We start from the raw sequence: 27,815 nt of genomic DNA, 5'->3' as shown, positions 1-27,815 counted from the left end.
ATAACAAGTATGCACTTTAGTTTTTAGATTATTTGTAAAAATATCTATTAATTTACTTTTATGAATTAAAATTTTAATGGACATGTAATATATTCAAAAATATTGATGTTATAGATTATTGTATTTATTCTCAATTAAACAGTATTGTAAGATTCACGACGTAATATACAGCCATCTCTTGTCGGATAGCAGTAACAGATAACAGTTTTGAGAGTAGTACCGCCATCTATTATCAAATACTATTAGTAAGCTTTTTAAACAAAAGTCCCCATTAGTGAAGTAGGAAACAATTTAGGTAATATTCAGGTATGAGTGGATTATTAACAAATTGTAATAGCAGTTGATACGTCTAGATATTACCGGTTTATATTTTTATTACTAAAAAATCACATTCAATATGTTATTAACCATTAAAAACGCATTCGTAAATAAATAAATAAAAAATCTGATAAGAGGTCAGGGTGATATACAAATACTTCAAGAGGTCAAAACTTTTTTTCATGGTTTTCCATGTAAACGCCAATAATTAATGCAGTGAATTGTTTGTGGCAACAGTAATTTACTTTCAATTTATTTATATTTTGCCTATTGTTTTTTGTAAAAAATATTTGGATACGAATTTTGTATATCAAGTATGTATAAACGTACAAAATAAAGTAATAAAACAAGATTATTTATTTAATGATACGCAATATTTATTTCACAAAAAAACGTTTTTAAAACGACACTCATATTGCATAAAGAAAGAGAGGCAAAAAGGTGAAACGGTAAACCTTATAAATACAATAATTACTATTAAAATCATGCTTTAAATATAATTAAAATTTATATTATCATATAACTTATACAATAACGATGTTTAAAAACACACAACTACATTTTGAAAGGCCAAGCGGTGTTGCCACAATTCTTAAATTAACTTAATACTATTTATTCTAATAAGTACGAGATTACTACTTATATTTATGTAACTTTATTCATACAAGGTGTATAATTACTTTCATCCAAAGTTTTTATATAAATCTTTACAATACCAATTTCATCGAAATTATGCGCAAATTAAATCAATTAAAGAAGCTTAACGTGCTGTTTATATTAATTACGATTTTAATTATATCTACACTTCGCTGTAAACTATTCAGTGCAATAACTACATACGAAAGTATTAAATCGTAGCAAATTATCAAATATAAATTATAAATTACAATATCAAAAATCATTTTCATTTCTAACTATAATTGACATAAAGCAGGATATCTTTAAAACAATGTACACTTAAAATGATAACTTACTTTGGTATACATTAGGTATTCTATATTATTTTCAGCCTTATGCAAAAGAGAAAAATATTATTAAACAATCAAAATGGCATGCTCGTTAACACTTGACGACTTATTTATTTTATTAAAAAAAACAAGCTATCAGTATATGTAAAATAAAGATACCTTTACTCTCTCAGATTAAAATGTAAATAAATCATAATTTAATTAACTGTGTAAGTATAAACAAACACTAATCAGGCATATTTTCTCTTTTGCATTCGAATTACTTTATAATACAATCACATACACAATATTCTTAAGTTAAATAGAAAAGCCAACCCTTAATATAATTATTGCTAACATAATTCCTTCACACAAAGTGTTGATAATAAAATGTTAATATACGATAATATATTTGGTATATATTTTAGCATTCTAAATATACAAAGCACTTTTGGACTTAGGTATATTCTAGCGTATGACGTGTCGAACCTTTGCAGGAGACAATTTACCTTATATCTATATCTATCAGAGTTTATAACCCTTGAATATTGCTGCACCAATAATACTTAATAAAATAATATATTCTCAATAAAATTTTTAGAATAAGTGAAAAAACGAAATAACTAAATATATAAAAAAAAAAACTACGCCCCATACTGGTGAACGAGTCCACCAACATTCAAAATATTTACAAACTATCTGAATAACTTAAGAGATCCTAATTTCTTTTAAACTTAATTTATCCCCCTATTTGTCGGTAAAAGAAATGCCATGGATTTGAGCAAATAAAACATTACGATATTTTACAATCACACTATATACTAATAAGAGAAAGTTTGAAGTATATAAGCTAGAAGAAATGTAGATAAGCTATTCATTAAAGGGTAGTATAGCATATAAACTTGAATCCAATCGAAACCCTTAGATCTATCATTGGTTGATTAATTAACAGTAACCTTATATATTGTTTTAATTCTATTTGATATTTTGGTATTATAGCTTAGGATAAGACAAAATCGTTTAAAAATTGACTAGATAATTTTGGATTTGCGAAACAAAAGTTTTTGGCTGTATTAATGTGGAGTTAGATAAAGGGAAACAGTACGCGACTAGATGGAAATGCATAATCGTTGCTCAGAGCTCGTTTAAAACATATTGTGCTTATTTTACAATCTTACCCTACCTTACACATATTATGAGTATAACATACTAAAATTCAAACATTCGTGTACTTTTAACTGGCACTAAAGAAAATATTCGTTGATACACCCACTTTATGCAAGCTACAAGGCATACAGGACGGTATACAGTAAGGCAGCTCAAGGCACTAAGAAGCTATTTACACGCGTAGTTATATTACTCGTTGATAGATGGCGTTGTATTTTGTTTGACCGGCAGTTTTAGTCCACGCGGCGCCAGGATCAGTCTCGCAGGCGTCACGAGGACTAAGGCGTACTCTCATTTGTTGACGCCGAGGATCTTTGCTGCCTCATCAGCTGAAGAGAGCAGCTTGTTGATCGTCTTGTCAGGGATTCCGAGCAGTTTTCCAATAAGGTCTGTGCCATTTTCGCCGTCGTTGTCGGCTTCGGACGAGTATTTGCGCGACGTCATGTCGAGTTTGAGTTTCTTCTCGTACGGCGCGGATGGAGGAGAGTTGTTGTTGTTCACGTTGCTTGGGATCTCGTTGCCGGAGCCGTCGTCGTCTTGGTAACGGTAGCTGTTGATAAAAAAATAATTAAATCACTATAAATTTGAATAGTTAAATCTATATAAAAAAAAAGTGTCATTTGCTAAGAAAAATATTTTTGATTTTATTATCAGTTCCACAATTTATTTCTTGTTTTTCTCGTAACTTAATCACGTTAGTAACTTTTCATAATGCTGGTTTAGGGGTCAACAATTAGATTAGAATTCATAATTTACTATCTCTTACCCATTAGTGACGCCATGTTCCAAAGGCGTGTTAGGGGGTGAAGCCTCCTCATCATCAGTGACTTCCTCCCTGTGCTTCTTGCGGTGGCGCAGCATGCTGTGTTTGAGCGTGAACCGGCGAGTGCACAAATCACAGGCGAAGGGTCTCTCGCCCGAGTGCGTCCGCATGTGACGGCGCAAATCCTCGGCTGACCAGAAGCGACGTACGCAGAAAGCACAGACGACCTGTTGGACAGATTGGGATTTAGAAGATGGCTCCTTATCTTCAGAATCATATAAAGATTATGGTAAGCTGTATCTATAACAACCTAATTAGTTACGCTTAATTTAGCATAATCATTAATATTTTTGTCACAAATAAATGTATGATATTATAAATTATATTTACCTTTCTGTTAGCGTGATCAGGGAACTTGCCCCTCTCGTCATCGTCTGCGCTCTCGCTACGGTCACTGGCGGCATCCAAAGCGCCTTTATTCACCAACTGCTCGTACTCTGTGGTATGTGCTGCTCCCAAATGAGCCAGAGCAGCACTTCTATCTCCAAACGACGCTTCACACAAATGGCACTTGAAAACCAAACCGCAGTCAGAGTTGTCGTCTACCTCTGGGTTCGGAGACCCTGGTTGGGAGTCAGTGCCGTGTCGCGAAGACATGTGCTTCTTCAAAGTCTCCAGGGAGGAGAAAGTGCTAGTCGGGCACGATGTGCATTTAAAGGGTCTCTCAGGCACGCTACGAGCATCATTTGTAGGTTGGGGAGGCGATATAGCGTCAGGTATCGGCTCGGCCAGTATAGCACGGGCTGAACCCCCATGTTTCCTCAATAAATGGCGGTCGCAGTTCGACTTCGTGGTGAAAAGCAACGGACAGTGTGGGCATTTGAAGGGTTTCTGCCCGGTGTGCGTTAAGACGTGGCGCCGCAGCGATGAAGACCACGGGAACTTTCGGTGGCAGTATGGACAGGACACACGGTTCGGTGCCAGGCTGTATGCAGACTTCTTCTTTGGTGGCTGTGTGGTGTCTGATTCCGACCTGAAAATAATTTAATAGTGAGTACTCCAACTTTTTGTATTTTTAGTAAAAAATTTACTCTAGTTCAATATAGATAACTTACTTGTTTTCATCGCTTCCAGAGTTATTCCCTTCGCTGGTCGATGCTACTAGACCCTCTTCATCTTCCTCTTCATCACTCCGCGCGGGCACTACTGGTACAGGAAGTTGCTCTTGACCAGCCGTTATAGCATCAGTCCCTGCTTCAATCTTGTCCGCCGGAATCGGAATGGGTTTATTAATCAAATTCCCGGCGATTTTAAGATCAAAATCTTTATTCATTTCTTGTTGACAAGTCGCCATTAATATTTCAGCGGCAGCTCTACGAGCCGCTGTGTGGTCTTCAGGCTTAATGTCCTGCTCTGGTTCCTCATCTATTACTAAGGTATCATCCTCATCTTCTTCGTTATCAGCAACTTCATCTGAGTCACGACGGACTGGTGAACGTTCTGGTTGTTGTAAGGGACGTTCAAGATGGCGAGCTAAAAGTGCGAACTTGACACGATCAGCTAGCGTGTCCGGTGTAGGGTACGGCGGGGGAGCCCTGGGCGCTGGTCTCCTAACACTCCAATGCTGAGGATGCTGCTGTTTAACATGGCGCTCCATATTAGAGCGGAGAGTGAATCTCGCGGTGCATTGAGAGCAAGAGAAAGGTCTCTCAGTACGGTACCGTCGCTGCTTTTGTTTCGGCATAAGTACGCCGTTTTTTATAACCATTTTCACAGAATCCGTTTGTGGGACGAGATTGCTGCTTAATGGCCGCGGAGATTCGGTTTGTGGAGACAACGCGGGCGATATTGACTGCGGAACGGGCTTTACCTCCTCTTCTTCTGACTCCTGCTTTGGTTGAGTTTCTTGTTCGTTGGGAATTAGCCGCCCACCAGACATATTTTGAGTGCGTATTATTTCTTTTTGTATACGTTGCTTCATTTCGGCAATGTCTTGTGAGTCTGATGGGTTAGGAAAAAACGGGGGTTGAAGAAAGTAAGGAAAGGACGGAGGCAGCGGGAGTCCCGTCAGACCGGGGACAGTACCCGCATATAGTTGAGAAAGATGTGTGGCATAATAAGCGAGATCTATTTTAGGAAAGGAATTTTCGAAAATTCTCTGCTGGGCTAACAAGAAACTTGTCTTTTCGAAAGCCGAAGCTGCGACAGCAGCAGGGTCTGGTTCGAAAGAAGGTCTTGGCGGAGCTTTAGGCTCTTCGTCGTTGTCACGTTTCTTTTTACTTAAGTCTAAAACATCGCAGCTATTGTTGTCACTCGTACTCAGATCAACTGGAGCTTCCTCGTCATAAGTATCTGAATGAACTTCGCTAGGCTTGTATATTGGTTCTGGTGGCCTATACTCTGGTATTTGCGTCAGCTGTTCAATGCCTTTCACTTTGATTCTTTGTCCAGGCTGATCTGGCTCTCTGGGGATTATTGGGGCTTCAATTATCGGTTTGGTTGAAAGGGACGCAACTGGATGCCTGTCAGTAATGAAGCTTGGTGTGAAATGGGTGAGCGGTGTGTTACGACCGGTGGTATCATTTCGTCTTTCGACTTCAGGTGTGTGGAACGCCAAGGATCTCTTCACGTCATCACGAGCGAGCTTGGAATTGACCTCATCATTGTTAGGGTCTTCGGATGGGTGGTATATAATCGAGCGTTTGACATCTTCTCGCGTCACTTTTGCATGGCGGTTTCTTAAATGTCTCTCGCAGTTTGCTTTGGTAGTAAACGCGTAATTGCAGACGGCGCATTCGTACGGTCGGTCCCCATTATGAGTGCGCATGTGTCTGACCAGAGCAGCTTTATCCAGAGAAGCGTGAGGGCACATATTGCATTGATACGGTCCAGGCCCGGTCCCACTGAGATGGACTCTGTTATGTCCCTTCAAAGCTCTGAGATTCGGGAACTTGGCTGGACACAATCTACAAGGAAACTCTCCGCGCAGTTTCATCCTTCTAAACTCTGCTGCGAAATTGTCTTGAGTTTCTTCGGGTTCTCTTTCTTTTATAATAGTATCGGGGGGCGTAAGAACAGAGCTTTCTAAAGCAACTCTTGTACCTGTCAGTCTCTCTAAAAGCCCACCAGCCGAAGTTACGTTTAAAATGGATTGGATGTCAGCCAAATCACGCGCGGCATCAATGTGACGTATACCGTTTGCGAGATGTCCATCTTCAAACTTTGGCGCAAATCTTTCCATCGGCGGGGTCAGAGTGCCAGAAATGGCGTAAGTTCTATTCCTGAGCTCCAATTTTTCTAAGAAATCGTCCCGTCTGATACGTTCAGGGCTGGCGACTCTAGTTATGCAGGTCTTTTTGTGGATGTCCAATGCTGTGGTAGTGGGGAATTCTCTGGAGCAAGAGTCGCATCGGAAGCGTTGCTCTGGCATCATTTGTGGTTTCCTCATGATCTCATGGACACGCTTGTTTGAGAAGTCGTAGTTCATGTCGTCGTAACCTGGCCTGACTTCGTCGCCGTGGGCTGTGTAGCAGTGGATTTTGTACGCATTGACAGAGTCGAATCGTTGCCTGCACTTGGGGCACTCGACGCGCGCGATCCTCTTGTCCATCGGGAATGGAGAAGGCGAGGAGGTAGCGGCCCTCTTGCGAGCTCGCCTGTCCTCTTCGTCACTCCTGTCCGACCTATTGTCGCTGTCTATACTGGTCGTACGAACGCGCATTTCTTGCTGTTCAATTTTAAGTTGTTCCATTTCCTCGGCTTCTATTTTCGCCTCGCTGATGTCCTCTGTTTTGATTTCTGTAACAAAAGAGTACATGTTACAATTGATTATGAGCGTGTTTGAATAACGTCGAACGCTTTCATTTTACAATTCTAAGAAAACTCGACAATAGGTGAGTCAGTCAATTCATTAGCGGTGAGGCGGCAGTAAAATAATATCTTTGGGACGCGGGGCTCGCAATTAGCTAATAGATTTAGGGTTGTCGTTTGTTTCCGCTACTCGACAAAAGATGGCGGCATTGTATACATATACACAATTGTTAAATTGTTTATTAATTATTTATGCTCATTATATTTGTTTGCTAAATATTTTCACAGATGTTATAATGTGATTCGGAACAGTTAAAAAGTCAAATTACAGATATATTCAACAACCGAGAGCGGAATGTAGCGAAATTTTCGTGTTGTCATAAATTGTCTACATTTTAAATTCTGTCTCGACCGCAGCGTTAAAGTTCTCGGCGGGTGATTCACACTATCTTTTGTTTTAAAACACGCCACACGTTACACATTCGAGAAGAGGCCTTATTTAGCGTTGACAAGGTGTGTTTTGGCTCGTACGGCCGCGGTAGGTTGTAGGGCACAAAAATCAATAACCCGACATCGTCTGTTCCATGTACCGCGTAGACACAAGTATGTACTAAGTTCTTTTATATAGCGCATTATAATTGGATGAGGGTGATCGGAGATGACTTACTTTATATATTTTTTCTCACATTACGATTTCTTATGTATTAGATATAGAAATTTAACTATTTTTCAGATGTTATCGCGGTTTTTTGTAGTATAATATCTACTCACTTATATATTGTTACATTGACTTTTCAGACGACCAAAAACTCAGTTCATCTCGTGACTATGAAGGCTGTCTTTGAAACGTTGGGGGAAAATTATAATGAAAAACCGCGATATAATAAAAAATATAGTTTTATTGTGTTTTATCACATTGGTACTTATCGCGTCGTCATTATTGCGAGTTGAGGAAAAATTCAAACGCATACGCTTAAGATGGATTATTGGATCAAATTCCAAACCGAAAGAATTAATGTGACTTCAATGTTTCCTGTACATCGATATATATGTACTACGTACTAGATTTGGCGTTCCGAAAATTCACTGTTTAACTGAATTGAACTGCAATCCATTCAAACTGACTTTAGTATGGACAATACTGACAGCTTGTGGTTGTGTACGGAGTGGCGCTCATGATGTAAGAACCCGAGTCTAAACTTATTTAAATAAAAAATATTAGACAAATAAGTAAAATTATTTGTTGTTCAAGTGAATAAATAGGTTATAACAGTGACGTTTCGGTTGCCATTTTAGTTCAAAATTTGAACAAATAGTTTATATGGACGTTCGTGTCTGTAGAATGTACGTTAATGTTCCTGTATAAGTTTTTCGCAGTAAATATATTATATTTTTGTTTTCCTCGACGTGGGTTATAAAAAGAATTAAGATTTAAAATATTTTTTTAAAGTTATGTAAAGTTGTTAATTTACAATACTTGGAGATCATACCTGGCCTATAGCCAAGGGAAACCTACTAAAAGCTATGTTGACCATATTTTTGGATCCCTATATGGGACATTCCATCTTACTACATATTAGATTAATTCTCGAAGTATTATAACGTCGTATGATTGGAACCGCGATGACGTCAAAATATTTTAACATATAATAGTCTTAAACGTTCAAAAATGATTTCATTTAGAGTGCGCCTAAGCGGTCGTACATAGACGTCCTGAGACGTGAATTCTATTGATGCGTAACTTTTTCGATATTTGTTAGAAGTAAACGCAAAGCCACTTAATGTATTTGGACAAATGAGTACAGTATTTTGATCTAGGTAAAGATTTGGAACAAGGAACATTCGTGAGTACATTACTTTGATCCAAGGAACACTCGACAAAGTTAAGATTTTTTTATATTGTATTTGATTACCACGAAAAATGACAGTAGTATCTTTAGTAAATCCCATTGACGAAACAGTGATTCAGAAACGATTCCTACGTCAGAATAACCTACATTTAGGATGTGTCGTGACTTGATTACTCTTTGTTACTATTTTCCTTCGAAGTGACGTTTGCGTTCAGTTTAACGCCCTCATATACCTACGAAAATGTATAATTCAATATATATTTTACAGTCATGTTTAGTTCATATTAGCTGTAAATGTAAAATTGTTTTTTTTTTATTGTTTTGAATGACGAGACGAGCTTGCTGTTCGCCTGATGGTAAGCGACACGACCGCCCATAAACAGTAGAAACACCAACACCTTGAATTACAAAGTATTGTTTGTTATTCCACTGCACTCGACATCCTGAGACATGAGATGTTTAGTCTCATTATGTCCAGTAGTTACATTGGCTATAATGTAAAATGGAAAACGTTTCGCAAAATTTGTATGGAATATATTAAAATTTGGCCAATGTATTTCTCAGATCAGCCATCGAATCCGCAGCAATGTAAAATGAACGCCAAGACCTTTAAAGGTCCTAATCATTTTTAATATTTACATTTTCAGGTATTTATTAAGAAATCTATAATAAAATTAACATACGGCCATATTAGGAAGTATTTTTTTTTTAAATTACTAGCCTAAACGGTTAATACGCAAATGTCAACATAATCGAAAACGTTTTATCGACCTCCCATGATACGATAAGCGAGATGATATCATATTGATCTGATTCGCTCTCATACTATCACTGTATACAAATCTCTTGAAAACAGATGCCCGGCGGTATCAATTCATTTATTGGTAGTGTTTAGTAAGTAGTAGAACTAGGTTTTCGTTAAAACAAGCGAAGATATATTAAGATTTATGTTTTACAAATATATCAAAAAACATTTACATCGGACTAAAATGTATGGACGCGGAAATCAAGGACTAGTTCAAAATATTTCTTTTGACATATGCCTTTTATCCCCGAAGGAGTAGGCAGAGGCGCAACTACTAGCACTTTTCGCCGTATGTCTTTTCTTCATAGTTTGACAGGGTATAATATAATATATCAGCCCTGTATTATATACTTGCCCATTGCTGAGCACGGGCCTCCTCTACTACTGAGAGGGATTAGGCCTTAGTCCACCACGCTGGCCTAGTGCGGATTGGTAGACTTCACACATCTTCGAAATTCCTATAGAGAACTTCTCAGATGTGCAGGTTTCCTCACGATGTTTTCCTTCACCGCAGTCGAGTATATTTTTATAACCCTTAAAATCTTGTTATTTACTCAATCATACTACGGACTATGCGCCTCTAGCCACGACCAGTTCTCTTAAGTTTAAGATATGTTCTTCGGAAGTGAGGAAGCACGAAATAAAATAAGGTGTGCAAAATCGTGGCACGTGTAATGCAATGGTATCGCGTAATGGCGGTGGTGTCGTTTTCATTGCAGATAGCGACATCCGGCGGCGGGGCTCGCTCGAATTACGCTAAAATACTAAAAACCTACAGCTTTGTAGCATGATGATGACTTTGTCGGCTATCAGTTAAATGAGGAGTTTATTGGAATTCAATTAGGAGAGACTAATGAGAGAGAGAGAGAGAGAGAGTAATGTCTCGCTTGATATCAGATGACCCGCCTCATTTTGCCTTTTTAGAACTTATATATTATTATTATATATACGTAAACCATAAAGCGATAACTTATTTTTTATTTTTATTTAATTCGAATACATTCTGTCGCAGACTCAACTTCAGTATGTAAAAAATTAAAACCAAGCCATTGTAGTCATACTTTTTGTATTTCAGTTATATTTTAAACTTAACTTACAAATAAGTATTTCTAAAACAGATCGATCAACATTCTTAAAAATAGATTCCTTAAGTTATTTTTGGTAGGTAGCAAGAAATTCTTGGATATATTGTTTTATGGTTACCTTTTTATGTGTGGAAATATCAGCACACAAAAGGTTCGACACGCAATCTCGTAAGAAACTACACTATATATCACTATAGTAATGTTGATTAAAATTGATCAGTTGACAAATTTTCACGGAATTATATAAATGATAAATATGAAAGGCAAGGCGAATCTTGAAATGAAAAAAATTTTGGTAATGATATTCGTGTTTATAGATGGGGTATAAATTTTTTTTTTGAATGGGTTTTAGTTTGTCAAATAGTGACCGAATGATTTGAAGGAGTGACCGAATGAATTGAACGATCAGAGACAATATATAGGTATATTAAATTGCAGGTTTATTCAAACTTAATAAACACATACCTTATCTTACGCAAACAATATTTACGCAACACTACGAGGAACAAAAAAAATATCGTCAACAAAAACGAAAATACATTACTTCGACGAAACGCACCGAAATGCACATTTTAGAAGAAACCTCGCTTGTTTTTTAACATATTGATGATATTGCACGAGTATTGTTTCGATAATGCCATGTAAATTATACACTGTTTTGATATAATGTTAAAAACGCGCAGTTTTCTTTTGTTTTTGTGAATATTTTTTTTTCATTTGGCTCTCACATTTAATTGTAACACTAGATAACATAACTAGTTAAAACTAATTACGACTTATACATCTTCGTTTTGCTGTGTATTTCGGTTGGTATCGGCTCGGTTGTGCCTCTCTCATTGCGAAGTTCATGGGCGGCCGATGCTGCTTACCATCAGGACCGCTTTCTCGTTTGCCCTAAGGCAATAAAAAACGTAATTTAAGTCATGAGTCTTCACAGTTAAGCCTAATTCCCATAAGTATCTATTCAACAGTTTTTTTTTATTGTTTGAATTACCAGATGAGCTAGCCGTTTGTCTGATGGTAAGCGACCGCCCATAAACAATAGAAACGCCATCCAGCACCTTGAATTACAAAGTATTTGGTATTCTACTGCGCTCGCCATCCTGAGACATGAGATGTTAAGTCTCATTATGTCCTGTAGTTACACTGGCTGCAATATCCTTCAAACCGGAACGCAACAGTAGCTACACACTGCTGCTTGGCAGCAGAAATAGATATTGCGGCAGTACCTACTTAGGACTCTCACATATGCGATCTTTAGTAAATGTACGACTAATCGACATATTTTTCCTTCATCCGTATCTCGTAGATGACATACGTTAGGCCGAATGGTAATGACACACCAACACAATTGAACGGAAATGTTAAAGGGTGAAATACAGTAACGTGTATGTTTCATGACAATGTTTCGTGGAATACCGGGTTTGGACTTCAGATGTCATTATAGCGGGTTACACGTGTGTTTTTAATTTATCCCACTGCGCAAAATGATAACCGAGTTGTAACTTAGTATTGAATTTGTTAAGAACTGAAATGTTTTCAGATTTAAACATCTAGATTTCGCTTCTAAATTTATATGTTGAAATGACAACGACCCGAGCTTTTGAAAACAAATAGCTAGTTGTCTAACAAGAATAACTTATAAGGTTTCTGATCCCAACAATAAAACCATCCAGAAATTTCCATTCACAAATCCTCACACGAATAAACATCAAATTCGTCGGGTTCACTCAAGTTCATACTGAGAAAATGTGTGGCATAGATGTATACTGCGTGACTTCCTTCTTCCTTCATATACGGAATTTAAATCAAGCCATCCCGGCCTGGGACCTGTCACACAACGGTTAATGCAATATCACGCTTATTGACTGTATCATAAGAGCGATGGTAATGAGTGATATGATTGATATGTGGGGGACGTAGCCGAGTACCGCTTTCGAGTTACAACGGTATTCATTATTGTATCTCGATAGCACAATTATTGGACGGTTTTGTAGGTGAAGATCAGGTGGGAATTGGTCAAGAGTAACAACCTAACTTGCTTGGGTTGTCTGTGAGTTGTTGTTTAGAAAAAGGTATGTTCACTTTGAAAACGGATTTCAAGATAGGAACAGCAAGATTCAAATTCTTTTAATTATATTCATGGACAACGTATTTACGTGTTATTTATGTTTTTTATTGTTAATTTAATATTCAAGTCATTACCATTTATAAATCCTAATACACCGGAAATTGGTTACCTTATGATTATAATTTAAAATTTATTAACAAATAAAAATTTTGTTCCACTAAAAACTACGATGTAAAACACATTCGTCCCAAATTGTCCCTACAATTTGACAACGCTATATGAATCCGAAATCATGTCATACGTGTGAGCTCTCTAAACGATCCAGTTTGGTGGCTCGGAGAAATTTAACAAGTTAGTTATTCAAGGAGGCGGGTTACGTGTGTATTATTGTACAAATTGATACTTCACAGTTGTGCAATCGATTGTGAAACGTCCCTATCGTATCGTATGTATATTATGTTGGCAAACACTAGATTTTAATATAATTTAACCTTCTTATATATGCAAAGAATCGATGGTAGATACAGATTTAAAAAAGGAATCTCAAAATTTGAAAATCGAACACGTGTTCCATGAAGGCCACATAGGTTTTGTTATAAGAGAAATAAGTAAATGATTAAATATTATAGTAATATATCTGTAATATAATCTGCAATATTACAGTAATCAGCACGCGTTGCTGATCCTTTATTATTTTTATATTTTTTATTCGTGATTACCGATTTTAGATCTTAGATCTATAAGACGTAAAGATATCACATGTTTCTATGTACTATTTTTTCTTCAAACTGCAGATTATGATGTCTTTGATTAAATTACAATTATTAACACTTAGATTAAAAAAAAAAAACAAATGTGGTAGATATCGCAAGAAAAAACGAATAAAATAGTTCTATTTAAATTATTTATCGGTTCATTATTCCAAACCATTGTTTGAATATTTTTTACAATTAAAACTCAAGAAACACGTGTTAAGGTATACTTATTCAACTCAAAATTACTGACACGTATTATTTCAACAATTACTGAAGATCTAAAAGCCAGTTCCGAACTACTTTAGAGCGATAAAGATTACAACTTAATAAAATTTTACGACTCAAAGAAATAAAACGTTCTGAAACGCCCATTTCTACCTACCTACCTAGTTTTTATTGAGATATAAGTTCGAAATAATTTCAATAGATGGCGTTATGCGCCAGAAAGTAGGAAATATGTTAGTTTTGCAGCTTGAAACAACCATTGGGGTAGGCAAATTTCAACAGAAAATATCGCATAGACTGAGTGAATCATAGGCTATTGTCTGTGATTTCATCATCCCAGTGAACTACTAGACAAAATAAAAGCGGGTAAGTACATTCTGAAAACTTTCAATATGTAATATATGAAAGAATGAGAAGGCAATTGTTTTTTTTTTTTGCCAAAATTATTTCATTTTCAACAGTGTAAATAGAGAATAATAGAGTTTAAAATAAACGAACGAACATGATTGGGGTCATCTTTATGTTTTTGGAAATCTAACAGTCGCGTATTACTGCTGTAGCAAAATTTTTCCAAATTCAAATACAGTCCAATGTTGCCAACATCAGTACTGAATATTAAAAAAAAAAAGAAAATTGATTCCATCACAGGCAATAATGAAGCCGCAAAGGAGCCATATTGTTATTCACCGTTTGATATTGAATAGCGATGTGCATATCACATTTCGTTCATAAATTCAGCAGACGGCTTGTCAGCCATCTTGCTGGTGCATTAATGCTAGTCAGGAGTGCGTCTTCCGCGCCGATTTAACGGTTCTGCCTATCGTATTTGTATAATAGCACGTGGTTACTGTGCTATTTGTATGAAGGTACTTGGTTTACTATTTGGACGGGTTATCTTTCACAGGATGTGACGAAAGACGTAACGCAAACAGCCTAAAAGGTGTTTTGTTTAATACTGGTTGGATGACATAAAATTAGAAAATAGAAAAGGCTGATTCTCTAGAACTCGAAATTCCGAATTTAAAAACATATTCTACATTTTAAATTTAAAAATCCTTTTTCGACGACTTTCAAATTACTGAGTAATAGACTATTGTCTGTGATTTCATGATCTTAGTGAACCATTAGACCAAATAAAGGCGACTACAGCTTGAAACTCAATTCATGCAGCATCATGGCACCCTGGTGACAGAAAATGTGGCATCAAACACTAACAAAATAATTTCAAATAGTCATTCATGATTATGAAATAAATAATACAATATGTATGCAGCATAGATTGAATGAATGAAATTTGTTTATGCACTTTATATTTTTCATGATTTAGCAATATCGTGTTACATGTCAATATTTGCTTTATTTTATTTATTTGAAACTGATGTAGCGAATTTACAACTTTAGTATTTTATGATTTTAAGAGTTAAATCGGCAGATATTACAGATATAATTCTTTAACTCCCAAAAATATATATATAGTATCGGGAGCGGTTGAGTTTTGATTGTAAACGAAAGTTATTTTCTCTACACCTGTGATCAATATTTTTGACTAGCATATAAATACCCCAATGCATTCCTAAAATAGATTGCTTAAGAGGTATTTTCCATCCACCTAAATGGTGACACGCAACCCTGTATCTATTTAGTATAAGATCTAGTTTTAAATACACTGAACTATATATTTTCCATAAACGAATGAAACGTCTATCAACGTTTTAATAATAAAAATCATGCAAACTGATCCCAACAATTTGACCTAAAACTAAATCGATAATATATCGCATTTCATTTCGCGAAAGCAATTATTGAAATCATCAAAAAAAATCAAGTTCAGGACATGATGAATTGTGAAATATACGTAGGCATTAGACGGTTATCTAGTGACGTAAAGGAGAAAAGATATCGAATAAAATCTTACGATTAATCGATTAAAATACATTAGTCATGAAAGAAATATTTTATACGTCCAAAGGTTAGAAATCCATACGACTTCTTAACATTACTTGGATTAGTTTTTGATATCTATCTCTGAATGGGAAAGATTATCAGTCTTAACTTGTTTTAGCGTTAAGAGGTGATTAAGAATTGCTCTCAAAACATCACCGGTTTCCTAGTTTAAACCTTGAGACAAAATGGCGGGTTTTGACTTACAGCTGATCGAATAAATTTGTGTTTTAACTAAGCAAAGCTTTGCGATATTTTTATAAGTAAGACTGTACCTATCGATTTTAACCCGGAAAGGGTAGGCAGAGGCGCTAGTGAAACCAACTTTTCGCTTTTTTTCCGTCCCAGAATGTAGGGGTCGAGTCTCATAAACGACTTGGCTAGGTAAATTGCATCATGCAACTCAACTTTCGGAAATAATGTATGGATCAAAGTTTCCGGTACATTAGTAAAATGTATTTATGTATGTAGAGTTGATGACTAAGTGAGGGAATGCTTTAAATCTCCAATCCGAACGGTGTAGCCTAGTTATGCGTAGGTAGGGCACCAGTTTAAGAATCTCATTAATAACGGTTTACGCATATTGATATGCTATTTATATCAGTTTGTATTCGATAGAAAAATAAAAAAATGTTTGGTTTAAAGTTGATATTTGAACGTGATAAAAGAAATCCTCCGACTGAATCATAAATTTAATCTATATACAAGTGACGCATGCGACCTATTTTATTAGTAATTAATAGAAATGTGGTTTTGAATTTATTGTACTTACCGTATCTTACTGTAATGTATACAGCTTGATCTCTCAGTAGTATCCACTACCATACAGCAAGGAGATCAATTTAAACTAGACAATCCTGCTTCCGAGGATAAATACTTTCATAAAAAGAACGTAAATGACTCAAACACCAATGATGCGCATGAAACGCATCACGTAATCGAAATACGACTTTATAACAACCAATTTGTCCGCCGAATATTTAAATTTTGCGTGCACTAACGCGAATGCACTTATCAATAAATGCAAAGGTTTCCAATCGAACCGTTTAAAGTGCTTTCGAGCGTTTCTGTTGAATCGCTAAGTACCATCACCGTTGGACCGACGAAATATGCCTCCTATACAACAATAATTAGGACAAGAATGTATCCGTATAGAAATTTATATGTTACGTGATATTATCTTGTTTTCGAATTATATCAAAGATGCCTTTGTGTATAAATTAGGAGGTTTTCAGTTTGCACCTCACGTGCCGGGTCGTCGGTCTTTGACGGCAACTATCGGGCCCTAGCGAGTTGAATTTACAACGGCCTAGATGTACCCCTGCTTCGGGATGAGGAATTTTTATTTAACCATAACCGACTAACACGTTTAGTTGAATAAGTGACTAATGAGATACTAAATCCTTTTTTTTTAATAATATTGCTTAAAAGTTTATTATAAAAGCTATCAAACGCTATATAGTATTGTAGATCTTAAATCGAAAAAATGACAGTAGTCATTGCAAAATTAATTAAACTTTTGCAGATAAAACTGCACATTATTTAAATCAATGGCAGACCAATAAACCATTAGATCCCTGATAAGTCTTAACTCTACCCAAAGATAGTCCAAAACCAGTCTAAAATAATAAGCCGCAACAGCATATTTGCAGAAACTGACGTCAGCCTAGGTTTGACCAGTGCGAAACTGTCCCAATTGCACTCGAATCAATATTCGTGCATCTGTTAGCAGGACGCGACGTCGCTTAATCGAAATGGTTTTCCGTGTGGTGAAAGCGGGTGAATGGTGACCATTTTCGGAGGGCCGGTGACAGATCGTGGTAACGGTGAAAATGTATACGAAGTCATAAGTTCATATACTAGCGGTTATGGTTACATTTTGTAGCTTACGATTGCTTTGTTTTTTATTTATTTATTAGAACAGGTTATAATCATGGATGCAACATTATGGAAATTTTATTTTCCATCTAGTATATTTCAAATTAAGATATTAAAATGAGGGAGCTGCAGTTTAGAATTTATTTTATAATAAATTTCATGGAAAATTGAGTTTTATAGGTCAAGTCTTTCACTAAAACTATTTTATTTTACTTTACATGCATGAATTTTAAAAGTCAAATTCAAAAATTGCAAATTGATAGCAAACGAATTGAAATTTGAAACGTAAATATTTTCTTTTTGTTGTCCCGTAAAATAAATAATTGTAATAGTAAATGCCTTTTGCATCAAGTCCACCTATATACTTATCTGTATATAAAATATATTAATAAATAAATTAAGTCGAAGTTTGTCCTTTACATTTCAAATTTCCATTATTGATAAGCTACATTTCATTATAACCAAACATCGACACCGACCTTCAATAACGGTCATATTTTGTCCCCAGTACCTTCTACGAAACATGACAAAGTACCGTTAGCAAAAACCCAGAGATACTAACATTACTCATCTCCCTTATCAAAGCCAAATTTGTTCTTACAATTGAGGCCGGAAGGACTATTAAGGCTTATCAACACACGCCTTAGCAGACATCCTAATCGGTCAAAACGAATATTTTTACAAATTAAAAACATAGTTTTATTTGCTGATGGTATCTATCGTATAAGTTTTAACTTTAAAGATGAAATGCTGATATTCTATACTATATAAAGCTGAAGATTTGTTTGTTTGTACGCGCTAATCTCTTGAACTACTGGTTCGAATTGAAAAATTTTTTTAGTGTTGGAAAGCCCGTTTATCCAGGAAGACTTTAGGCTATATAACATCACGCTATAACCAATAGGAGCGGAGCATCAATCTTTTGATAATGGTCTAGTAATTTGGTTAATAAAAATGTTTTCAATTGCCCTTTTTTCTGCATTATTCAAAGAACGTCGAATTGTAGTGACTTATGAAAATATTTAAATTTAGTATTCTAGAAATATGGGTATTTATACCTCCCTACACGAAAGAAAAGGTCAATTTATACTCCATTACATTTATGTTATGAGCAAATTATATATTGGAACTCCAACGTAAAACATTATCTTCAGAAATAACACGTTCAACATATTTTTCTATTTCGAATCTAATTAGACAACGTAAAATTCTCTATGAGGCCTCTATGTATACACAAGTGTACACACAATGGGATGCGGGCTCCTCTCTAGAGATTCGGCTGAGCAAACCGAATTCCTTACGATTTAATGACGCTCTAATGACGCACATTCTAAGGTACTTGTTTGTCTACCAAACTTGTGTTTCAAAATGTTTGGGATTGTAAGAACAGTTTTAGATGTTGAAATTGAAATTATTTAAGAGAATAACGTACTTGAAAACTAATGATTTCTTGTTTACGCGAATGTTATACATTATTATACTATCGTGACCACAAAGGTAAAGTCTTCGAAACGTCGGCAGAAAATTATAATATAAAAAACCGTGATGAAAACCGTAAAATACAATAGTTTTATATTAATACTTGAAAACCATTATAAGTACATAAGATTTATTAAAATTATTCTTTGCTGTTAGATGAAATGAACCTTATTACTAGTTATTAACAGTTAAAACTATTTAAAAAGTTACTGCAATTAATTGTCGAATGTTATTGTCCATTGATCATTGTATTCGTTATTCGAAATACATCTTATAAAACAATATATTTATAAACAGATTTAAAACCTTCGTGTTCTAACTCTAATCAAACAGTTTAAAATCTGATTAAATATTATGTTTCTTACAAGGTTTTTGGTCGATAAGCGTGTACCGGGTGCTTGAAGATTTGAACCTTATTAATTAAAGATCGCCGTCACCTTGCCATGCCGGATGGCGACTGATAATACTATCAGTTTCATGAGTTTTCAATGAAAACGAGTACAAAGATCGCGTTTGGTTTTAACGAAGCGTGAAGACGTTTTAAATGAATTCGTAAAGGACAATAGTATTAGGTTGTTGTTTAATATCGAGGATGATAAAATAGACTGTATTGTTGGGTGTTTAGATTCAATATTATTCGAATGACGTCTTTTGAGGAATATTTTTATATAGTCAGAGATTTCATAATATTGCAAAATGTGAAAGTGCGCATACGCAGTACGCCGTCTAAAGCACTATCTCTATAAAGAACAAAAAAATACACGTGTATTGATAACGAATTCTTATACTAGGTATTCAGAAACTATAAACACAAAGGCTTCAGACAATTTTAAATGTGGAATTCTGCATGCCGGATGGTCGTTAATATTATCAAGTAATAAAATGTGGGTAGATGAACAAGTGTCGGGTGGCGCGCGTGCGGCCAATCGTCGAGTTACAGTCATTAGGTGCGCACGTCTTATGACATAATTGAAATGTGATGCTGTGTGGATATCAGCTGTTAAATGCTGTTTGTTGTGAAGAATACGTCTTTATATGAGGTTTAAATTGCCTTTGCTAATTCTTATTCGTTTCATTTGTGATCATAGTTCCGTATTTGTCAGCATTTATAGAGATTCCTGTTCAAATGATCCACTAATTTACAAGTCCTATACTCAAATAATAGTAGGTAAAAATAAGAAAATTACTCTCAATATGAAGGTTTCTCCGAGCTTCTTTGCCACAAACCTAGAAAGAATGTATCAGTGTTACATGTAGGTACTTACGTTTCGATGCCGGTGGTTCGGCCGCGGGGGGCGCGGGGGCGCTAGCAGCTCCCTGCATGGCCCGCGACGTGCGACCGCGACGGCGCCTGCATAAAAATTACAACTTACAACTGTGCTCAATTGTAATAAACTACTAGGACTATATTAGAGTCGGAAATATACAACAGTTTCTTCCCATAAAAGCACATGTACTTATTTATATATCGACTGTTGGACGGCTGATTGACATGAGACATATTTTTTCGAAAAAAAATTCTAGTTTAAAAAAAAATATAGAAAAAAGTTCTGGTTTTAATTATCATGAAACTTAGTGTCGCAAAAAAAAAATGTCTGTTAAGTCAATTAGCCTTTCAACCTTCGATATATACATATATAACGTATTTTTCTAAATAAAACGAATATAATTCCCAGTCTTTTTAAGCCGGTCTAGTTATCCTAGCCTCATATCGGCCATGTTGTTTTCACGTTTGTAAGTGGAAAGGTTCACATTAGTGCGGTAAGTGGCTCGTAACAAAGACACTTGAGTCACATTTCGTCACGTTATCGCCGCGTTTCCTGCTGCCTGTTCATCATTGATCGAGAAATGAGGGTACGTAATCTATGTACTATCGGAGTGTGGTGAGTATGGATTTAGTACGCAGTGGGACAGGTCCTGGGTATATACCTACTTTTAAAGTATTTTGTAGTTAATATTACTCAAAGCTGTAGAGACAATGGGAAAGTACAACGTCACATAGATGTGAACTCCTACAAGAGAAGGCAATGATTTTCTTTGCACGTCTTGGGATTCAAAAACAGGGTCCTGTTAACTTCTTTTGATGATGTTTTTGCTAACCAATAAGGTAATAAATAGCTTACCAATCAAGTTATTGATAAGCGACAATATATTTTGTATTGCAAATCATTTTTGCTAAATGCTGATTGTAATGTAGCAATTAATGTGTATAAGGGGTCGCAGGATTACTGTAATGGAAGTAGAGATCCGTAATCTCCCTAAATCTATTTTTATTAATAATAATATAATAATATCAGCCCTGTATTATATACTTGCCCACTGCTGAGCACGGGCCTCCTCTACTACTGAGAGGGGCTAATCTATTTTTATTGGAGCATATAAAATCTATTTAAAAAAACATTATCCACATTACAGCGCTATGATGCGGCCCCCACACGTAAGGCAGACATGCGCTCGCGCCTCGACCCATTACGGCGGACAATGCGTGCTAATAACCTGCGCGGCTGGTATGTGCCACAGACTGCACAAGTGTTGTGCATGCGCTGACGTTGACGCGCACTATTTAAAAAATAAATAATGTTTTGAATTTCTCATTGTATTTTAAAGGCTGTTTTGATTTGTAAATTATTTTTAAATGTTTTATATTTCGAATGTTGTTTTGAAATTAGAATATAGTTTTGTGTCATAAGATGTGATGATAGGTCATTCTTATAGTAGATGATCCAAACACAGGTCCTTTATTAGAAACGTTTCGTTTACCGTTATGTCAATATAATAATAATAATATCAGCCCTGTATTATATACTTGCCCACTGCTGAGCACGGGCCTCCTCTACTACTGAGAGGGATTAGGCCTTAGTCCACCACGCTGGCCTAGTGCGGATTGGTAGACTTCACACACGTTCGAAATTCCTATAGAGAACTTATCAGATGTGCAGGTTTCCTCACGATGTTTTCCTTCACCGTTAAAGCGAACGATAAATTCACGAAGAATACACACATGATTTTTTAGAAAAGTCAGAGGTGTGTGCCCTTGGGATTTGAACCTGCGGACATTCGTCTCGGCAGTCCGTTCCACACCCAACTAGGCTATCGCTATGTCAATAACACCTCCCTTTTAATCATATCTAAAATTAATATTATAAACGGTTCAGCACAATTAATATAATAAACTAAATTTAAATGGCGGAACCACAGAGTAAAATAATATAGCAGTGTGCATTATGAATAAGTTAAAACCATAAATTTAATTTTGCCTTATATTTAAATAACTAAATGAATAGATAAACATTACGAGCTAAAATGATTAAAATTATGAATATTGTTGTTTACCGAATACAGAATGAAATTACTAAAATTGAGAACACATTTCGCTATAAAGATTCCATAGTAGGTATCTTTTTAATCGTTGATGCATCATTCTCTTCCAGTAATAGTTTCGAACGCCTAAGCGCTCAGCCAAAAGTCTGGTGTGTTGGTAAAGCTGAAGAATTACGTATCAAATATAGCGGAACCTCCCCCCCCCCCCCATGCGAGACTAATTCTACACCCCGTTCGATAATTAAATATACCAACTCGAAGCATTTGGGAAAAAAAAGTCAAATAAAAAAAAAGGTATAAATTTCTTGCAATAGTTTCGACGTATTTAGATGCCTTGTAAGCACTTATCTAGACTTTCTGAATCTAATCACTTCTTATTCAACATAACATGTTTCAGGTTTTCACGAAGCAAACAAAGGCGAAAGTCGACGCTCGCCGGCTCCTTTGTAGCCAGGATTACAGTTTACTTAGAAACGTAATATAATATTATCTTATTCGATAATGAGCGGCTCTCTTTGTGTTGTGGGAAACGTTATTTAAGGGGGGATAACGGTTTGCAAGATGTTTTGATACGCAAATAGTAGATTTCGAGATTATTATTTTTTTTTGAAATTTCAGTTTGTAATTATGTTATGTAATTAAAAATATTCCTATTTAATGGGTCGGTGCTATGCCCGACAATTCGAGGAATATTGATTTTTTTAGGGCTGGGATGTTGTGTACTTCTGTGCTTATTAGAATGGGCGTAGATAGTAATTTTCAAAAAAAAATCTTCCTGTGTACTAGGCTACCAACATCCCGGTACCACGAAATTCTGAAGTGGGCACGGTCCTAGACTTGCCACCCCCTCTAGAAACGTTTTTGAGTATTACGATTACCGTTTTATATATTTTAAAAAACCTTATCAAAAGACACGAATTACTGGTAAAATTAAAACACCGTCACCTAAATTACATAATATACACCGCATACACCCTTACTATGATAGCATTCAGTCCTGCCATCACCAAGCCTTGTAAAGCTAAAGGCCGAATCGCAAGCGCAGCCGGCCGTTATCATAAGGTTCGCGTTATCACAAGACGTGATGATGCTCTAATCACTGATTGGCTAACTTAGATCAAGTGTTCTAATCGAAAACGTAACTTTAGCTGGAACTGTATCGGTTCTTAGAATCTAGCTATTGTGTTGTCTTATTGGGCAATCGTTACGGAATACGGGATGAATTCGGGTTTGATTGCGTTCGAAATTTTAAATGAAGAATATTTATTTTAAATAAAGAACGTTTTATTTTTAAATATATTTTTTTGTTGTGGAAAGGAGGTTAGTAGTGATTTGTGTATATTAGTCTTGTTTCCCTTATATGCGGAGTCAGTGAGTGGTACAAGGTACTAATGTGGTTGTTAACAACAAAATTTTCTAAGCATACCTCCATCGGTGTGAAGTTTTTTCTATTTTATACGAAAAATTTAGATTCATCCATTCGTTTTTGATAATCTCAAGTGACTGTAGTTGTAATGTTTTTCAGATTTTAATAGTCTTATTAGAATTCTCTAGTAATATGCGTTTAGCAAAGCTGTCTTCATTTCTAACAATTTTCCTACCTTTGACTTGACTGCGATAGGTATATTTATTCATTTTTAGTACAAATATACAACATAATAATGCCATAAGGCGGTTATTATCAGCAAATCCGTGACAAAGTTGTAACTCGAACGTTAAGAGGTTGACGCAATCGTCATAACACATTTTAGATGCACACCGGGACGATAGTGCCGTTTAACGATAGCAGGTATGTATTTAGAAAAAAATTGCGGGACCCATCGCCCCCAAATTAAAGAAGGTAGCAAATAAAGGCTTCAAAATAGTGTTAATTCACGACTTGCGTCCCCTAAAAGAAATCTCTAGTAAGTTAAGATTAAGAAACAGCATTATTCAATTGGAGTTTGCAGTAATAGAAAAACCTCCAGTTTGAAGGGTATTAGTAAATTTAATAGCTTTTAAAATGAACAAGGTAAATATTAGTTTAATTTAAATTATGTTGAAGGCAATCGAGTGCATAATTTATTTACCTACATTCATGAAAGTTCATTTGCGTCATACGCCCGTGCTTATGCAATACAGCACTTTTTCATGTTTTTAAAATAATTATAGAACCGGTAGCCAACGATGATTGTTTAACGTTAAAACTTCAAATACGTTATTGTTCGTGAATTAAAAATAATAAAAAATCATTTTTAATTCACGAACAATACTTATTCAAACAATTATCCAATAAAAATGTAATAAAATTTATATTAATACTAAATTTCCATCAGTATCTTCATTAGAAAATAACTTGTGAATTTGTTTGAAAGATTACTAACATCATATCTGTATATTCCAGTTCTGAGAATGTCCCCCTCAAGACATTCAAGTTACATATCTGTACATGTTAATAATAGGTTTTCTCAAGTGCCATATCGCGATACTTGAGATACAGCGTCATTATGATTGTGAACGTCTCAGATGAGATTCCACTATAGATTTAGATATAAAACGGTTTACTTCTGATTGATATAGATTTGAAATAAGATTTAGGTGTGTAAGTACCTACTTTTTGTTAAGTTGTACTTTTTTATATACTAGTATGATTATTGGGTATTGTTTTATCTAATGATTCAAGTTGACGCAGTGGCATGCAGTCATTAGTAATTCAAAGTTCTTAGTGATTACTTGCGGAATAAGCTTTTTAGGCATTCATTTGTATAAATTAATATTTGGCTACAAAAATACAATCAGGTTCAGGAATTTTCCTCATTTTGATAAGATTCCGTCCTGCGGTTGGCATTTTGAACGGAAATTAACTGATAATCGGTTAGCAGTTTTCAATTTATGTTTTCTTTCCGACGGCATTTTGTCTAGGATAAAATGAATATCTTAAAATCTCCACTAGTTAGATAGATAGTTAGATAGATTAGATTATATGTACATTTATACCTTTTTATAGTACTTTGTATGACTATTGATTGTTCATAAATTCGGATATTTTTCCTTACTATGTCTTCTCATGCAGAATAAAAATGAACCGCAATATCTGTTTCATAGGGTGAATAATTTCATACCTAAAATATTTTTTTGCTATCCACACCGGGGTAATAGATTTATTATTTTAAATATAATCTATGAAGTGTTACTACCATAATGGTTTTCTTAATGCGGTTAGTTTTGGGTGGTATTTCAATTAGATATTTTACTGAGGTGTTGCTAATTAAGTAAAGTTTCATGTTGCAAAATCAAGCTGGAATATTTTCGGTTTTCCATAAATTACCTATTACCTGTTTTTGATACCTACCTACGTATCATTAGCGGAGACTGTACTAAATCTTATCTGACAAAACTTGAAATAACTTTAAACTGCTTTATACATAGCTTAAATGTTTTTAACATTACACCAGGTTTATCTAGACTCATTCAAAGTTATTGTCATTCTGTAATTTTCTTCTCAGCATCATTTTCCTGTAAATTTGATGTTTTATTAGCGACATCTGGGTTTTTTCCTACAATATTACTTTAGGACAGTCACAAATAACGTTCCGTTGTGGCATGTGACACGATTCTCCCATTTTATTATAAAATGTGCTCATTTATAAGTGATTACGTATTTTCAGCACGCACCCGCTAGATGAATGTTATTTGGGAAAAATCTCGACTGTGCGTGTTTATTTATTTCTTTATAATGTTCCTATTGCATACCTACAGCAATATTTTAAACAGCTTCAGATTTTTTAACGTATGAAGTTGTGACATTCTTTTTTTAAAATTTTTGCTTTATCTATAAAGTTATGAATTTTTGATGTTAATTAATTGTTTTTTTTTAATTTATTTATTTTAATAATTTATTTATGGCAAAGCAGATAATTCATAGGTATTTTAGTGATTAAATATAAACTTGATTTATTGCAATTATCAATTATCCTTACCTATTTACTAATAAATTTATAGGTACAACGCAATCCGGAAAAGGAAGGCAAATTGTACGACCCTTTTAGCTAAAAATAATAACTATATAAATTATGTAAGCAACCTACCGTATAAATTTATCAAATATCATAGTAATTATTAAATCTTTTACAAAAAAAATAATAGTTTTATAGATTGCTTCTAAAACGTACCTACCTGGATAAATACTTATAATGGTGTAATGAGAACGAAAATCCAATAAGATTTTTCCAATACGCATCTAATCTAAAATAGGCACTTAAATAAAAATAAATAATTGTGAGTATGACATAACAAATATCACATTTATCTATATTAATTATTTTTTATAAAAATCTAAAAAAGATTTTCTGATTAAATTTGTTTATTCACTTCTCTGAAAAACCAAATTGTTTATTATCTTTAAATACTAATCCATTCAAGCTTTTGGTTTTGGTTCATTTCTAGTAATTTACGCGGTCCGACGGCTATTTTTAAAATTATAAATTCAGAGGGATTAAATTTAAAACAAACAAATAATTATACGAGTTAAATACCTATGAGTTGTTTATAGAAATATCAAAATTATTTATCTATAAGATAAGGAAACATAAAATATGAAAGCGAAAGCCAATGTTTTACGGTCTTTTGCTTTTTAATTTTCTTTCTTTTCTTTTAATTTTTTTTTACTTAAAACCTAGCAATGTAATAAAATTATACAGCCTAAATTAAATAATTATAGCTACAAACTTTAATCATATTTATTAACTCATATTTTTTTACAGCGTTTTATAGGCAAAAATGTATATATTTTGTACATTTGGCACATAACAAAAAAATAACAATATAACTTCACCAACATCACATCAATAGCACAATTTAAATAAAATAAATTAAGTACTAAAAAATATGCATAGATTACTTAAAAAATCTCTTTTCTGATATGACACTATTTTCGTACGTTATCGTACCGTTTGATTTCAAAAATAGCATCGGTATTTATCAAATGTCACCTTCAAGGGCCCAGGGGGTCAATAGACGACGGAACATTTGACTGTCGCGTCCAATACTGAGGCCTACTAGATCTTTAACACTTGGGGTACTTAAAAACAATGACGTTCCTTGCGATAATTTGCATTGTAATCTAATCGAAATTACACTTACCCAATGGTGGATAATTTTCGCGATATCAGCCGGAGCCCTCAAAATTAACAGTCCAATATCACTAACTGTCCAGTCAGTCACAGATCACCTTAATAATAATTATAATTTTGAGCACAGATTTACAGTCTTATTGGGACACTGAAGGCACGGGTGTTTTGTAAAAGCGCGCGTAGTGTTGCACGCATCTCGCGCCGACGACAACCTCGCGCGGCGAGATGTCGTCTCGTTGTGATCGTGATGAGAGTACGCACTGTCGCTCTGCTCTCGGGGGAGCAGAAG

At 35.0% G+C, this 27,815-nt stretch overlaps 1 protein-coding gene across 2 annotated transcripts; it reads right to left on the bottom strand.

The window, feature by feature from the left end:
• Positions 1-673: 673 nt before the first annotated feature.
• LOC115452403 (ras-responsive element-binding protein 1-like) lies at positions 674-27,815 on the bottom strand. Of its 2 annotated transcripts, none has more exons than XM_037441349.1 (6): positions 27,537-27,815; positions 20,360-20,445; positions 4,311-6,993; positions 3,586-4,228; positions 3,199-3,422; positions 674-2,982 (listed from the first exon to the last, which is right to left on the bottom strand). In XM_037441349.1, exons 2-6 carry the CDS (start codon positions 20,415-20,417, stop codon positions 2,724-2,726), a joined length of 3,867 nt encoding a protein of 1,288 aa, XP_037297246.1. In that variant the 5' UTR covers positions 20,418-20,445; positions 27,537-27,815; the 3' UTR covers positions 674-2,723. The 2 variants fall into 2 exon arrangements, with proteins under 2 accessions (XP_037297246.1, XP_037297249.1); XM_037441352.1 differs by lacking the exon at positions 27,537-27,815 and adding an exon at positions 27,386-27,407.

Source organism: Manduca sexta, chromosome 4 (assembly GCF_014839805.1).
Source record: "Manduca sexta isolate Smith_Timp_Sample1 chromosome 4, JHU_Msex_v1.0, whole genome shotgun sequence".
Classification (NCBI taxonomy): Eukaryota; Metazoa; Arthropoda; class Insecta; order Lepidoptera; family Sphingidae; genus Manduca; species Manduca sexta.
This window is presented reverse-complemented; position numbering and strand designations above follow the sequence as displayed.